At 28.5% G+C, this 14,629-nt stretch overlaps 1 protein-coding gene across 1 annotated transcript in view; it reads right to left on the reverse strand.

Annotated features, from left to right (window-relative positions):
* Positions 1–14,629, reverse strand: part of LOC113375165 (neuronal acetylcholine receptor subunit alpha-7) — a 204,013-nt gene that overhangs the window by 143,705 nt on the left and 45,679 nt on the right. The window contains exon 4 of the mRNA XM_026615116.1: positions 9,484–9,559. Coding sequence (XP_026470901.1) covers positions 9,484–9,559 — 76 coding nt within the window. The remainder of the gene's footprint in view (positions 1–9,483; positions 9,560–14,629) is intronic.

The following is a 14,629-nucleotide window of genomic DNA, read 5'->3' on the forward strand; positions in this document are numbered from 1 at the left end:
TTATAAAACATAAATTTGCGTGTCTTAATATTCATTTATGAGATATTTTTCTTCGTGTACTATACGCCCTGGATATTTATAATTAATTTAAATATCATCAGAATCATCAATAAAATAGCATCATCAGAGTTCAAACAACTATTTAATTCATCTTTTGTAAAATTCTTTTTTAACTTAATCCACTTTTCTATTTACAATTTTTTTACCCCACCCACGCGTAATCTTTTATATAGGTTATACAAAAAACTGTTAACTTACAATTAGCAAAGCATTTTATAAAATAATTAAATAACGTAAACTTATTATTAAAAAAAATTATTAAGGCCTCAAAAACTAAACAAGAGTGCTACCAATCAAAAAAATAACAACGAAAGAAAATACTTTTATTATGGATTTTCAAACATTGCCGTTTATCTCTTGATAGCAAATTCGTAAAAATCAAGGTGATGACCGGTTATACATTTTTTGCTCTCTACTTTCAAATATTGTTGGTAAAAAAAATTGCAACTTGTTTTTGAGATATCGGTGGTGGATCTTCTTACCCGCAAACCTTTAAGTCCTGCCTTACTCATTTTGCAAATCCTTTAAACTTTTAAAGAATGTTCAATATTATCAGTTTGTTATTCATTTTTATCAGGTTTCGAATGATATCACGGAAATGAATTAGAAATTTTGAGGCAACCAATAGAGTAAATTATAAACCGAAATCAGTATTTTCAGAACGGAATTTTAGATGGTGTGATAAGTCGATAACATATTATCGACAGAAAATTGTTTAAATTTTTTTTGGCGATAATATTTTATTAAATTTATATGCAAATTATATTTTTGCATGTTGTCACGTAACCTCAAATTACATCAAGTTTCTGAACAAAAATTGTAAAAGTTTCTCTAATAGAGTCGAGAAGAGAAAATTGGACAGAAACCTGAGTGAATTATGAAAATATTTATATATTGGGTCGAAACCTAAAATATTAAAAAAATTATGAATATTTATAAATCACAAATATTTCAAAATGTGATATGCATATAATATTTTTTTTTTTTAGATTTTTATTCATTTTTCTCTGTTCTTTTAGAACGATGGACTTTTTTTTCCGAAATCAAATAAGTTGTTCATTCACTTTGTCAATACAAATCGATCACTGATTTATTGATTCTTACAGCGGTGTGGTTAAAATATTATTTTCAAATTTATATACACATATACATAGTATGTATGTGTTACTATACGCACATGTACATATACTTTTTCTAAGTATACCAAATAATAAAAAAAATTACCTCTATCTAAAATTTAGTCGACTTTGACGAAAGAAACATTGCCGACGGTCGATTTAGATTACATTTGATGTGAGCAAAAGTATTACATTTTATGCAATATTACGTCTACATGAACTATATACCGCAGCAGTTAATAACTTTCCATAAATCGTTCAACTATACCCTACGCCACCAGTATAATTTCATACAAAGTATGTGAATATGCAATATAATATATTCAACATTATGTTGAAAATAAAGCTTCTTAAATGTGCAGAAAGCTCACAGGTAAACCATTAATATGGATCGTCATAAATTTGGTTCTGCATATGCGCATATTGATTAAAATAAATAATCTTCCTGAATTGTTAACCCACTTAGAAATTTTTTGCTAAGAGAGAAAATATTTTTTAACTTTTTTGGGATAAGTTATTAGACTAATCAAAAATCAAAAATATTTTTTTTTCATATCTTTAAGTTTCAGAGATTTCTGAATGTTATGACATACTTTATTGTTCGAAAAAAATAGATTTATGTATGTGTGTGTTCATTTTGTGTGTATACAATAATTCATTCACGATTTCGGGCGCACGGATCAACCGATTTAAATTATTTAAGTTTGTCAGTTTTTGGCAAAGAGAGGTCCAGCCGTTTTTGAGATACCGAGCAGAGTGCAGAAAATGGCAATGAAGTTTTTAAGAGTAATCGATTTGAATGATTTAAAAAACATTTAATTTGTAATGTTGAGGAGTCGTGACGATTAGTTTTTGTAGAAATTTATACATGTGTCTAATGTTCGTCTTTTTAGTCATAACATTTACATTTCTTGAACATCTTGGTTATGAACTATGTGAATGTATAAAGATGACATTAAAAAGAATGAAAAATTTAGGTTGGTTGATGTCATTCACCCTATACAATTTTTGTAATGTATGCTAATATGATCAAGATGTGTTAACCTAAAGATGCCCTGCAAAAAGTTGATAATAATTTTAACTTATTTTGTACATACTAAAACTAGTCGAAATGTCATGTCATAGATTATCGAGCCAACTCGTTTTTTTGTAATTACCAACTGAAAAAATAGTCTTTTGATATTGATATCAATCAAAATTCAACTAATTTCGTTATTACATTTTTTTTAAGTAAAACTTCTTTAGGCGCAACTAGAAAGCAAATCCGTGAAAATGCAACGGAAGTTGCGTAACGCCCAAACTGATTATGATTAGTACCGGCGTACGTCACCGAGGAGATCGGAGTGTAAATTAGATTTTAAGGTTACATCGTAGTACAAATCTTGATTTAATAAAAAATCTCTGAATCAGAAGAATATTTTACCCTGTTCCCCGTAAATAATTATAATGAAAATAATAAAATGAATGTAACATTTGTGCTATGTAAGTAACGTAATAGAAAGAATTTTTATATTATTCATAGTTTTATAAATCTTTGAAGTTATTAAAATGGAAAATATTTTTATAGGCGAGACATATTACAAACTGCTTAAAAAATGAGATTGTATCGCCAGCGAAAAAGTATAAAAATTACAAATAGTCAATAAATATATGTTAATTTCTAATACATGAAGTTCTTTAAACACATTAACATGTTGAGTGAAACTATGAAAACAATATTTCTTTATGCTTTGTTTAATATAATCTACTGTGTGAAGGATATTATAGAATTTATTGATCAGCAATTAGTTCATTTCTCTAATGAAGGTCTCTAATGAAGTCCTAAATGCTAATTACAATGACAAACCAATCATGTCATATTTGAAATATGACTTTAATTACATTATTGTTTTCAAATATTACAAATATTTTTAATGCTTATATATATATATAAATATATATATATATATATATATATATAATTTATAATTTATTATTATATAAATATGTATAATGGTTGACATTATGAAATGTGTGCATCACAAATGTTACCATATTGCTAATAAACATTATTCAAAATTGTTATGTAATGTATTTATTTTTTACTTAAATACCATCTCGTACAATAGCAAAAAAGTTTTACTTTTTATTCACGTGTGAACCTTACGCGCACTCTTTTTTGGAAGAGGGGGGGGGGGTAGAATAGTACTTGTATTTCATGCTTAAATATTTTTGCTATTGGTCTGTCTGGTATTACTTATACTTTCCGTTGACAAATTAAATATTGCAAATTATTATTATTAACTTAGTGCTCCATTTCGTCTAGCACATCAAAGATTTTCTTTCTAAGCAACTGTTTTATGATTAAGCATTTTACATTAGCAGTTTATACAAATTGTTGACGATTCATTTTCATTAATTCTAATCTCTTGAAATTACCATGTAATGCATGTAAATAATGGATACGGTTCACATGGGTTTTGGGGCTTTGAGATATTTTGGCAGAAAACATACGAGGCCTTTGAATGTACTAAATGTTATTTTTGCCATGTAACAAACATATGGGTGTATTTTCCTTTAGTTGCATTTCCGTTTATGTTATGTCGCAAGTTTCGGAAGCTGATGAATATTAATTTTCAATTTGTTTATCGATTACATAAAGTAAACTCTGCAGCAAATGTCAAAATCTAATTTGCAGAGACGAGAAAGCATACGGGAGGAATCAGAAAGCATTCCGGAGGGCGAGCGAAAACGAAATAAAGTCATGTTTAGTAATAATCAACTTATTTGAAATTCATAAATCGTTCTTTCCTGAAAATGAAGGCCAAGGTAATTGCCATTTCTGCGTTCGTAATTATTTTTAATCGTATTACCATATTTTAATAGTATTTAAATTTATTTTAATCGTCGGGCGCTTCTTATTACTTTTAGCAGCGGGCGTGTTGTGTAGGATTTTGTTATTAAAAAAAGTAGTAGGTTGTTTAAATTTGATTAAGTTTGTTTCATAACTCATCCTCATAATTATACAGTTCATGTAATACAGTGTAATAAGATAACTGGTATACAACAAGATAAAATCGTATTTCCTACTTTAAGATGATCAATATTATGCCGTATCGATATATTTATAATAAAATGGTTACGTTATAGATAGATAGAGGAATGAATTACGTAGTAATAGACGATTTGAAATCAATGAATATTTAGTGCCTTCTTTACAATTTGCAGCATTCAATTTTTCAAAGTATATTTTGTCATAGATGGATAATATTATTCATATGATTTTCAGAATGTATATAAAATATTTTAAATAATAAATAAATGTGAGCAAACCAAAAACTTAAAATTATTGATTTTTTTTATTGAAATGTAGTTACTATAAAAATACTGCATATTATTCGAATTTTTAGAGAAAGTCAAAGAATTTCATGTGCATATGCCAAATTTCAGTTAGTACGTACAGTTTTTTTTTATTTTTGCGAACTTTTGATTTACACATACGACATATACAATCACGTTTTTTGAGGAATGGTAAAGTGATCACAAGTTCAAAATGTGAAGAAATAAGAAAATTGTTTTAAAAATTTTGCTATTTCTATAACTAACCCTATAGATGAAGAAAAATATAAATATTTGCAAATAAGATTTTGTGCGCAGATCTTAAGATATTTTTGGAGAAGTTACAATAGATATTATAGAATAAATGTGAAAAATGCTAAAAAAATCTATAGTAACAATAAAAATGCTGCATGTTAAAATTTTGTGAGAAAGTCAAAGAATTTGACGTGGATATGCCAAATTTCTTTTAGTAGGTACCTACCGATTCTTTTATTTTTGCAAACTTTTGATTTTACATATAAATATAAATATATACTACGTGCAGGCACACATATACGATCACGTTTTTAAGATATGGTAAAGTGATCAAAAGTTGAAAATGTAAAGAAATAAAATAATTGTTTTCAAAGTTTAGCAATTTTTATAACTAAACCTATCTTATCTTAAATATATAAATATTTGCAAATCTTAAGATATTTTTGGGGAAGTTATAATAGATATTATAAAAATTCAATAAACAATAATGTGAAAAACTAACATCTGTTTATAGCATTATATATTAGTAGATACTAAATTTAATGAGTTAGACTTGACTATCCTTTCTTAAAAAAATCGCATATTGAATTATAATTTAAACTTTACTTTTCGTCTGCCAAAGCTTTTACTGAAGCTTCTTGCGAACTGAATATGCAGCATAAATTGTGACCTTTTTTTCAAGTAGACCTAAAAGGTCGGTCATTATCTACCTTTTGCCTTATTTACCTCACCCTCTGGATGAGTGTAATAGAAATAAGGGGATGTTACAGTCCGAAATCTCATTACAATAATTACCTTTTCAATTTAAATTATACATTTTAATTATAATAATTTTATTATTCATTGCAAAAATTATAATAAATTAAATTCATCAAATTGAATTGCAAAGATAAATTTTGGATATAATATGACCAAAAATATATCTGCTCGTTTATAGAAATTGTAATAGTCATAATTTGCATACACACACAGATATATATATATATATATATATATATATATACATGTATATATATATATATATGTATATATATATATATATATATATATATATATATCTAAGATACAGAAAAGTACTAACAATAAGTACTAAGATATAGAAAAAACGCATGGATGCAGTTTTTCGTCCACGTTTTCGCGCGCACGGATCAACCTATTTGAATGGTTCAAAAAACATTCGATTCTTATTGACAGGGAAATGTGCTGATTAGTTTTTGGCAAAGGTCCAGCCGTTTCGGAGAAACGGAGCGAAGAGTGCAGAAAATAAAAATCCAGTTTCTGGGAGAACGGAGCATTCGATCCAAAAAACAATCAATTCGTAATGATAGGGAGAACTGGTGATTCGATTTTGGCAAAGGTAGGTCAAGCCGTTTTGGAGCTACGCAGCTAAATATGCAAAAAATGGCAGTTTTTGAGAGAACTGAGCATTTGATTTTAATTATTCAAAAAACTTTCTGCTTGTATTGACGATTGCTTTTGGAGATTTTTTTTTGTTTCAATTTTTTTTTTTTAATTTCCAAAAAATACATTTTGTTATCTAAATTTCATTTTTGAATATTTTATTATGAATGTAAAATATACCAGTAAATGTTATGGCAAGGCTATGTTACGTACTGCTTCTCATACAAAATGCTACTAAATACTGTCAAAAGGCGTTGTGGTTGCTGTGCAGTCAGGCATTTTTGATAGAAAACCTAATCTAGATAACGTACAAACGTCAAATGCACAATCTTATCATAACTGCATCTTAGTTATATGGCTTCATAACATATGAGTGAAGTTGCATTTTATGTGTAAAACGACTGATCTTACATCAAACATGGATTTGGCAGTATTTAGTACCATTTTGTAAGAGAAGTCTACTTTACGGCAAAATTGGCCCCCGAGTATTCGTGAATATTTTTGAAATATGATGTCGTCTGAAATGCTTATGTTTAAATATCCAAGTTCATAACATGTCGGCTCGGTAGATTTGTTGCAAAGCCGTAAAATTTCTTTCCCTCGCGTTCGGTCGCCTCGCGCTTTCCCCGGCGTTCGGTATCGAGAACCGCGCTCTATCCCCTCATTTCTGGCTGCATGTTTTTATTGTATTTATGCAAACTAGTGCTCATATAAATTTTGCGCGAACGTAAATTACCTTGGAACTTTTCATCCAATATGAATTTGCAATTCTTGTGAAGAATGGTTTTTGCATAAAAAGTTAAAAGGCTTTTTCGAACAATACGTCGAAATTAGAAGTTAATGAAATATTCTACAGAAAGGCGAGTTCAGAATAACGCCTCAATTTGTTATGCAGACGAAAAACTCTTTTGCATTGTTTGTAATTCAGTCCTAAAGTAAATAACTAATCACGAACAAATATTTAAATAATTTATTCAACATTTTACATTTTATTATAATGTAAATCTTGTGAAGCGTGCGCTATGAAAAAAAAAATAAAAGTTAAACTTAATAAAAATATTATTGAAGAAACGACATTGTTCTAACCAGCTAATGGTAAAGTCTTGGCCTGGTTTTAAATTAATGCAGAAATTTGCTTGATATATATATATATATATATATATATATATATATATATATATATATATATATGTTTAAATTTACATAGCAGCTGTACACACCGTACATTCATAATATTTATGAACACTCAGTTTAAAGATCGAGCGTTACAGCAATGAAAATTATATGAATGGTTAAAAAATTTATTTGATATCAATACATTTTAGCTTGTAGTGGAATGTACACGACCGTAATATAAATATTTGTTAACATCGCAAACAATAAACAACAATTATCATGAATAACAATTATTAAGATGTCGTAGCATAAATATTTCAAAAACTGAATGAAGGATAGGATGCTGAATGAAACATATGGATACTGAAAAAAATTGAAACCAATAATACAATGTTTATTATTGTAACTTTAAATTTAGCTCTAATGTATATACTCTATAAGACTTTTGGAACGCGTTACATGAAATAGACAAAATAGAGTGCGCGTAAGGTTCACACGTGATTGAAGAAAAACTGTTTTGCTCTTGTACAAGATGGCATTTAAGTTAAAAATACATCATAATCATTTTTTGAATGTTTCTTAGTAAAATTGTAACACTCCCGATGCACACATTTTTTAATGTCAAACATCATACATATTTATATAAAAATAAATTATAAATTATATATTTATAAAAGCACCAAAAATATATTTGAAAACAATTATGTAATTAAAGTCATACTTCAAATACGACATGATCGGTTTGTCTTTGTAATGAGCATTTAGGTCTTGAACCTTAGAGAAATTGCATTAGAGAAATGAAGAATTTGCTGATTGATAAATTCTATAATAATCGTTCACACAGTGGACAGCTATAATATAACAATCTTAAATAATTTTATTAACATTAGCAATAAATAAATTGCATAGATGTTTATTATGAAAAATATCTGTATATAAATAATACACAGCTACAACAAACTATTGTTGTGCTTGATTTCTTGTTTAGAGTGATAAGTCTAAATATTAATCCATTCTTCATTATTCATAATTATTTATAAAAATATGCAACTTTGTAATCATTTACGTTCAGGATCAGTAAAATGAAATTGTAAGCTTTGACATTTGAACGAGAACAGTTGTTTCAGTCATGTAAATAAAATTAACATACGTTAATTGACTGTTTGTTTTTTTTTGACTATTTTGGCGATACTGTATCATTCTTTGAGCAGCTATGTATGTGCCTTGCTTATAAAAATATATATGAATAATACAAATTATTTCAATGAACTTACGTTTCTTACACGGCACAGATTTTTTATTTGTTTTATTATTTTCACTACGTACACGAATAGAATCAAAACAATCATACTCACGCGACACGACGACCAATCACAATCGACCCGTATAGAAATGATATCATCAAGAGCGAATGACGAATCATTGACACTCGACTCGTTCTTTCGTTGCATTTTTACAGATTTACACCCTAGTCGCGCCTAAAGAAGATTTACTTAAAAAAAAACTACAAAATCTTTATTCTAATAGGTATTGAAATAAAATTTTGTTATCATCAGTAGATATACACAAAATAAAAAATAAGCATTATGAATTACATTAATAATAATAAATAGAAACTTTAATTTATTGTAAATTATATAGTGCCTATCGTTGAAATGAATTTCATTCTAGATATAATTTGATCTTATTTTTCATTACAGGGTTATTAAGATGACAGACTATTTTACATATGAATAGAACTATAAGGTATGAATAGTTCATGGAGCCAAATAGGCAAGCCTTCCATTACGACAAAAAAACGGGTATGAAATTAGCATTCAAAATTTAAATAACTTATTATGTGAGTTTAGAAATCATATATATTCTTGTGACATTTGCTAATAAAAATATTAAGAGAATATATTATAGTCTAGGTTTTTGTAATATAAAGATTATCACGAAGTGAAAATACTTTTCAAACCTATCTTGTAGATTTTCAAATCATTCAAACCTATCAAATTCAACATTTTGGATTTAGTGCTTTTTCAAAACTTTGCAAAGCGTTAATAAAAATAATAAATTGATACATCTTGCGATAACGATTTGAGATTCCAGAAATTTGCTTTAAGGCAGTTCACTATCACTCCGTTCAGCAGCAATCAATACCACTATTTTGTCATCAATAAAATATAATTTCTAACATATTCAAATATAGTGTGTAATATTAACGACTTACCTATTAAATACCACTCTCCATTCGTAATGAAGTCCGATAGATCGCCGCCTTCTTCGGAGTTCAGCACCAGATCCAGCTGAGATGTTTGATTCGCAAATAAAGATAAAAAGATACATATTAGTCGAGTAGGAAAATGGGTTGCACGATCGGGCATGCATCGTGCTCTCCACAGTACAAACGATCGAATTCACCGTTGCCGTACTAGAAGAATACATAGTAATAGTACAGACTACAGAATACAGAATACACTCGAAAAGCGTGCACGGCATGCTGAGCTACATTCCCAGTTCGCAAGCACTTTGTACTATTCACATACAATATGTGCATGCAATCGACAAACACTGCCCAAACAAATAGACCGGCCAGTTTTGTTTACTTTAGGGAATATAATCAATTCACATTTTCACCATTCAGATATGGATATCATTTTTAAACTGTTGAGCTGTATCATTATGCGCTCAGTTAACGATTCTCTAAGATTCTGGCAACTTCTTATAAACGATCAGCAACTATTTAACCAGTTAACTATGTCGCTCACATCGCACAGTTTTGTATCATCTGAATCGAGCCCATGATTATATTTGTCGAGTATATTGGATAAAAAATATGGGTTTGCATTTCAAAATTGAGAAATCTTATTACATTGAGGTGACTATACGTGCCGGTTTGCACAAAACAGTCGCGGATTTCCACCTTGCGTCCAGGGTTTTTCTAAAACCAACATTCGTCCCGGATTCAGATTTTTTATCCAAAATTGTCTCAAGTTTTTGAAAGACATAAATTTAAATTTAATTTTCGCAATTACTTGACAATAAAATTATAACTATCTATCAAATTTCAAAAATTTTTATTATATATTATATTGCAAGACAACGAGTATGGTTAGGTAGATGAAGCGACACTGAGAAAATTGCCGAATACAAAATTCCAAATAAGAGTTAAAACAGGTTGTCTCATTAATTAATTCAAATTTTTATTTTCAATTGAAAAATAACAAAAAATGAATGAAAGAAAAAGTGTTAATTTTTTAAAATTAATGATGGAAAAAATGAACAGAAATTTTTTATACAAGGTTCAAAAGCGAAAAATACATTTAGATTGAAAAATATAAGATTTAAATAAAAATAACATCATAATTAGTCTATGCAACTTTCCTTAAAGTAAAATGCCTCTTATATACAACCACATATTTTATATAGTTATAGCCTCAAAATATTCTAAACACCTTGATATTTTAGAGTATACTTTGTCTTTGTCAAAAATTATAAACTAAATAGCAAATGGTCAAAGATTCGTACACATGACGAGTATACTCAAAAATACACAAAATTCTGCAACTTCTCCAGAGTATATTCATCGATCACATTTAACTGGTTATTGCATTATGAATGGTTAATACATTTCATTTTAAAGAACTCGTTAAAAACATGTTTTCCTGTTTTAGACTCCAAAATTTCAACCCATGATATACTATGAGATTTGATATATTCCTTTATGCGTCGCTCATTAAACATGCTACAGCTTAATTAAAAAAATGTAAAAAAAAAATTTAAAAAAAAATGATAGAATTATATTCCATCCGATAAATGAGAAAATGTAATAATTGGATGTTCGATATGTTCGACTCTGTTGGTATGTCTATATATCTACAGATATTCCGTAACCCTCATTCATAAGGCAATGCTCATGATACAATTTTACATAAATTAACATAATTAAACTAATAAATTTGAAAATGAATTGATTTATACTAATTTTCATAATAAAATGTGCTGATTTCAATGCCTGTGTACCAAAGCACAAAAAGTGCTGATTGCAACATCTCTGTATCAATGAGGTACTGTAATGAATTCCCGAAATAAAGTTTTATAAAACGACTTTGTTTTGTATCTTGTGATACAATTTTCAATTAAAAATCTATAATTATTCAATGATACACGATATATTTAGATAATTCATTACCTCGCCTAAATTTTCAGTTTTACTTCCAGATTATTGAGGTCTGTTGAGACCTCATTTATAGATGCTCCCTAATTTACCATATATTCAATAATGTTTGGTAGTAAGAATGATACCAATTAACAATTTGCATTTGCAACATCAATAATTTTCGTTATTGTGGTTAATTTTTCTCAGTTTTGTTTCTTTAAACTTTCGATTCGCAATCGTAATCAACTTTTCTAGGACCACAGTAAAAAATAAACACACAATTGCGTCAAGTTTTATAGAATTAAAGCTGTTTGATTTACTAATTTAAAGTAATTAAAATTCATTGACTCTGAAAAAAAATCTATAAAAAAATGTGTTGAAGTGCGTCGGCAAGTTTCATAAAAAGTTAACGCCTTTAATCAGTATTGAAAAATGGCAATATACTTAATAGTTTTTTCAAATTTTTTTCATAATAGTTCCGATCAAAACTATCACCCCGTTTCGGCTTGACGTTGAGTTCTGGGACAGCCTGAATAATATATATAGACATTTCAAATGGTTTCAAATTGATAAAAAACAATTCTCTGAAAGTTTTAGCGTTTAATATTGTCTCTTAGATAGTGCGCAATTCAATCAAAGTTTTGTATGGAAACAGCATTTGAAAATTTCCAAAAATTTTAAAAATGTTTTTTAGATATAATTTAGCAAACAAATGAATGAGTTTTATTCAAAATTCAACTCTCTACAAAACAAATTATAAAAAATCTATTTTGCAGAGCGTGGAATTTTCAATAGAAAATGACACAAATTTTCACTTAATTCATTTGTCGTTAAATTATACCTAAACATTTTTTTTTAATTTTTTCATGCTAATTCCATATGAAGTTTGAACTAGTTTGCGCACTTTCTAAAATTTAATTTTAGGAGCTAACTTTCAGAGAATTTATCAATTTGGAAACATTTGAGCCCTTGGGAGCAAGGGAATTCGAAAATAACCATATTAAGGACCACCCCAATATATATATATATATATATATATATATATATATATACATATATATATATATATATATATATATATATATCGTATTATAAATGTTATTATTTAACAATTTTGCGTAAACGCTCGTGTAGTGTATATATTTATATGTGAATAAATTTCAAAAATAACATTGATAAAAAGTTTAACTGAAATAAGTTGGACGGTTCGTCGTGAAAGAGTTAAATGAAACTCCGCATCCATTCAACATTCTCTACCACAATTTCCCGGCACATAACAGCTTCATCATAAATAATTTTGGAACTGTATCTTGCTTTGCTGCACCATAACTTTCGTCAAATGCAACTCATTTCTTTCGTGCGCATAACAGATGTACGAGCACATGAATTTCCCCGACGGCTTACTCATAGCAGATTGTATCATAAATTCGGGAAAAAAGTGATAAATGAATCGAAAATTTGCCGAATGGAGGCAAAACGCGTTGATGATCATTGTATGACGATTTCGTAGTTGCGACAATGGTTGCAACGAATGCGTTACCTGGCCGTTACCTGGCCGAAGCGGAAATAAAGTCACTGGGCCGCGGGCTATGAATATGCATGTAGTCCAAATGACAAAGTAGAGAGCTTTTCCACGCCATTCATTGATTTCAATTGTTCAAATGTAAAGCTAGGAACTGGTTTAAATAGTCAGCAATCAAATAATAAGTGGAAGTGGGATAATAGATTCATTCCGATGATTTAAACAGGCACAGGATATTGAGAAAGTCGATCGATTTTGATTTTACGGTTCTGTTTGATAGTTTTTTAGGAAATTCTATTTTCCGTTATTGTTATTACACTATTCAATTATTGTAAAATTCTAAAGCTTATACATAAAATAAAAGGTTGGTGCCACCTCCTCCAATCAGAAAGTTGTCAAAACTTTACGAAATTTTGTAAGGGACCAATTTTTTGCTAGAATAGAAATGTTCTGGCAACGCTATGTTACGCAATTCTCATCATATGAATTGGTAGTAACAAATTTCTTGACTTCTTTGCGGCTATATATAAACATAATTCTAATTATTTCTTTCATAGACATTTATTGTTTTCTTTTATAAACACATATTATTTCTTATATTTTATGTTATAACTGACCAAAAATATTTTTCGTATTTTTTTCGGTAAAGAGCCAGTCTCTTTATTTAGAAATGCTCAGATTGAATATAATAAATGACTTTATTCAATATAGATACAACACATGCGTGTAACCGTTGAATGATTCTTAACAAATAACATAAATACATAACTAATCATATGAATTGGTAATCAAGACGTTTCGCACGCAAAACCTAACCTACAAAACGCACGAACGTCAAATAACAATTTTATCATAAATGCATATTTCTTATGTATTTTTGATAACACATACGCGAAGTGTGGATATATGCGTAAAACGCCTGACTCTATAGCAAATACATGGCTTTTTAATTCATACGAATATAGGCCCGTAATATAGTGCTGCCATAATTTTTTATTCTGTTGAAAAATTGTCCTCTAAATATGATATTTTTAATCTGATTGACTGTCAAATACTCGTATTTTTCTACTATACAAAAATATTTTTTCTCATAATTTTTATGAGCTTTATTTGTATATTTTAAATTGATTATAATATAAATAAAGGAAAAAAAACACAATGTAAAAAGGCAATCGAGAGGGAACCTAAAAATATGGTTGACATACATATATACCATTTAATTGGTACTACGATTATTTTTATTTTTAATTAATTACGCAGGTTCACAAAATAAAAAGTGGTATGTGCTGGGTATGCGTCATATGTTTTCCTATGCTTTTTTTATTGCTGAACACAAATCTAAAGTCGAAATTGAGAGTCAAACGGCAAAAAACGGAGAAAAGCAAAACAAAAGCTCGACAAAATTTCCAATTTAGTCATTTTTTTGAATGATAATTAAAATCTTTTAAATTCTGTCGTTTTCACCTGTGATGACAGTGCAACGAGTTTCTGCAACGTTTTTTCATCTTTGTTGAGTTTTTTTTTACCATTCAGCAACAATTTGCAAACATATTTTTAGATAACTCCAGATTCCTGTTCGCAGGTTACCTAGGGTGATGTGCAGTATGTTAGCAGATTGCTGCTGGATGCTATAAAAAAAACTCAATATGATGAAAAAATCGATGCAGAATTTGCAACACGGGTCATTTAAGATGG

Source organism: Ctenocephalides felis, unplaced genomic scaffold (assembly GCF_003426905.1).
Source record: "Ctenocephalides felis isolate EL2017-DRISC unplaced genomic scaffold, ASM342690v1 CF-g0.4_SCAFFOLD_01886, whole genome shotgun sequence".
NCBI classification, from domain to species: Eukaryota; Metazoa; Arthropoda; class Insecta; order Siphonaptera; family Pulicidae; genus Ctenocephalides; species Ctenocephalides felis.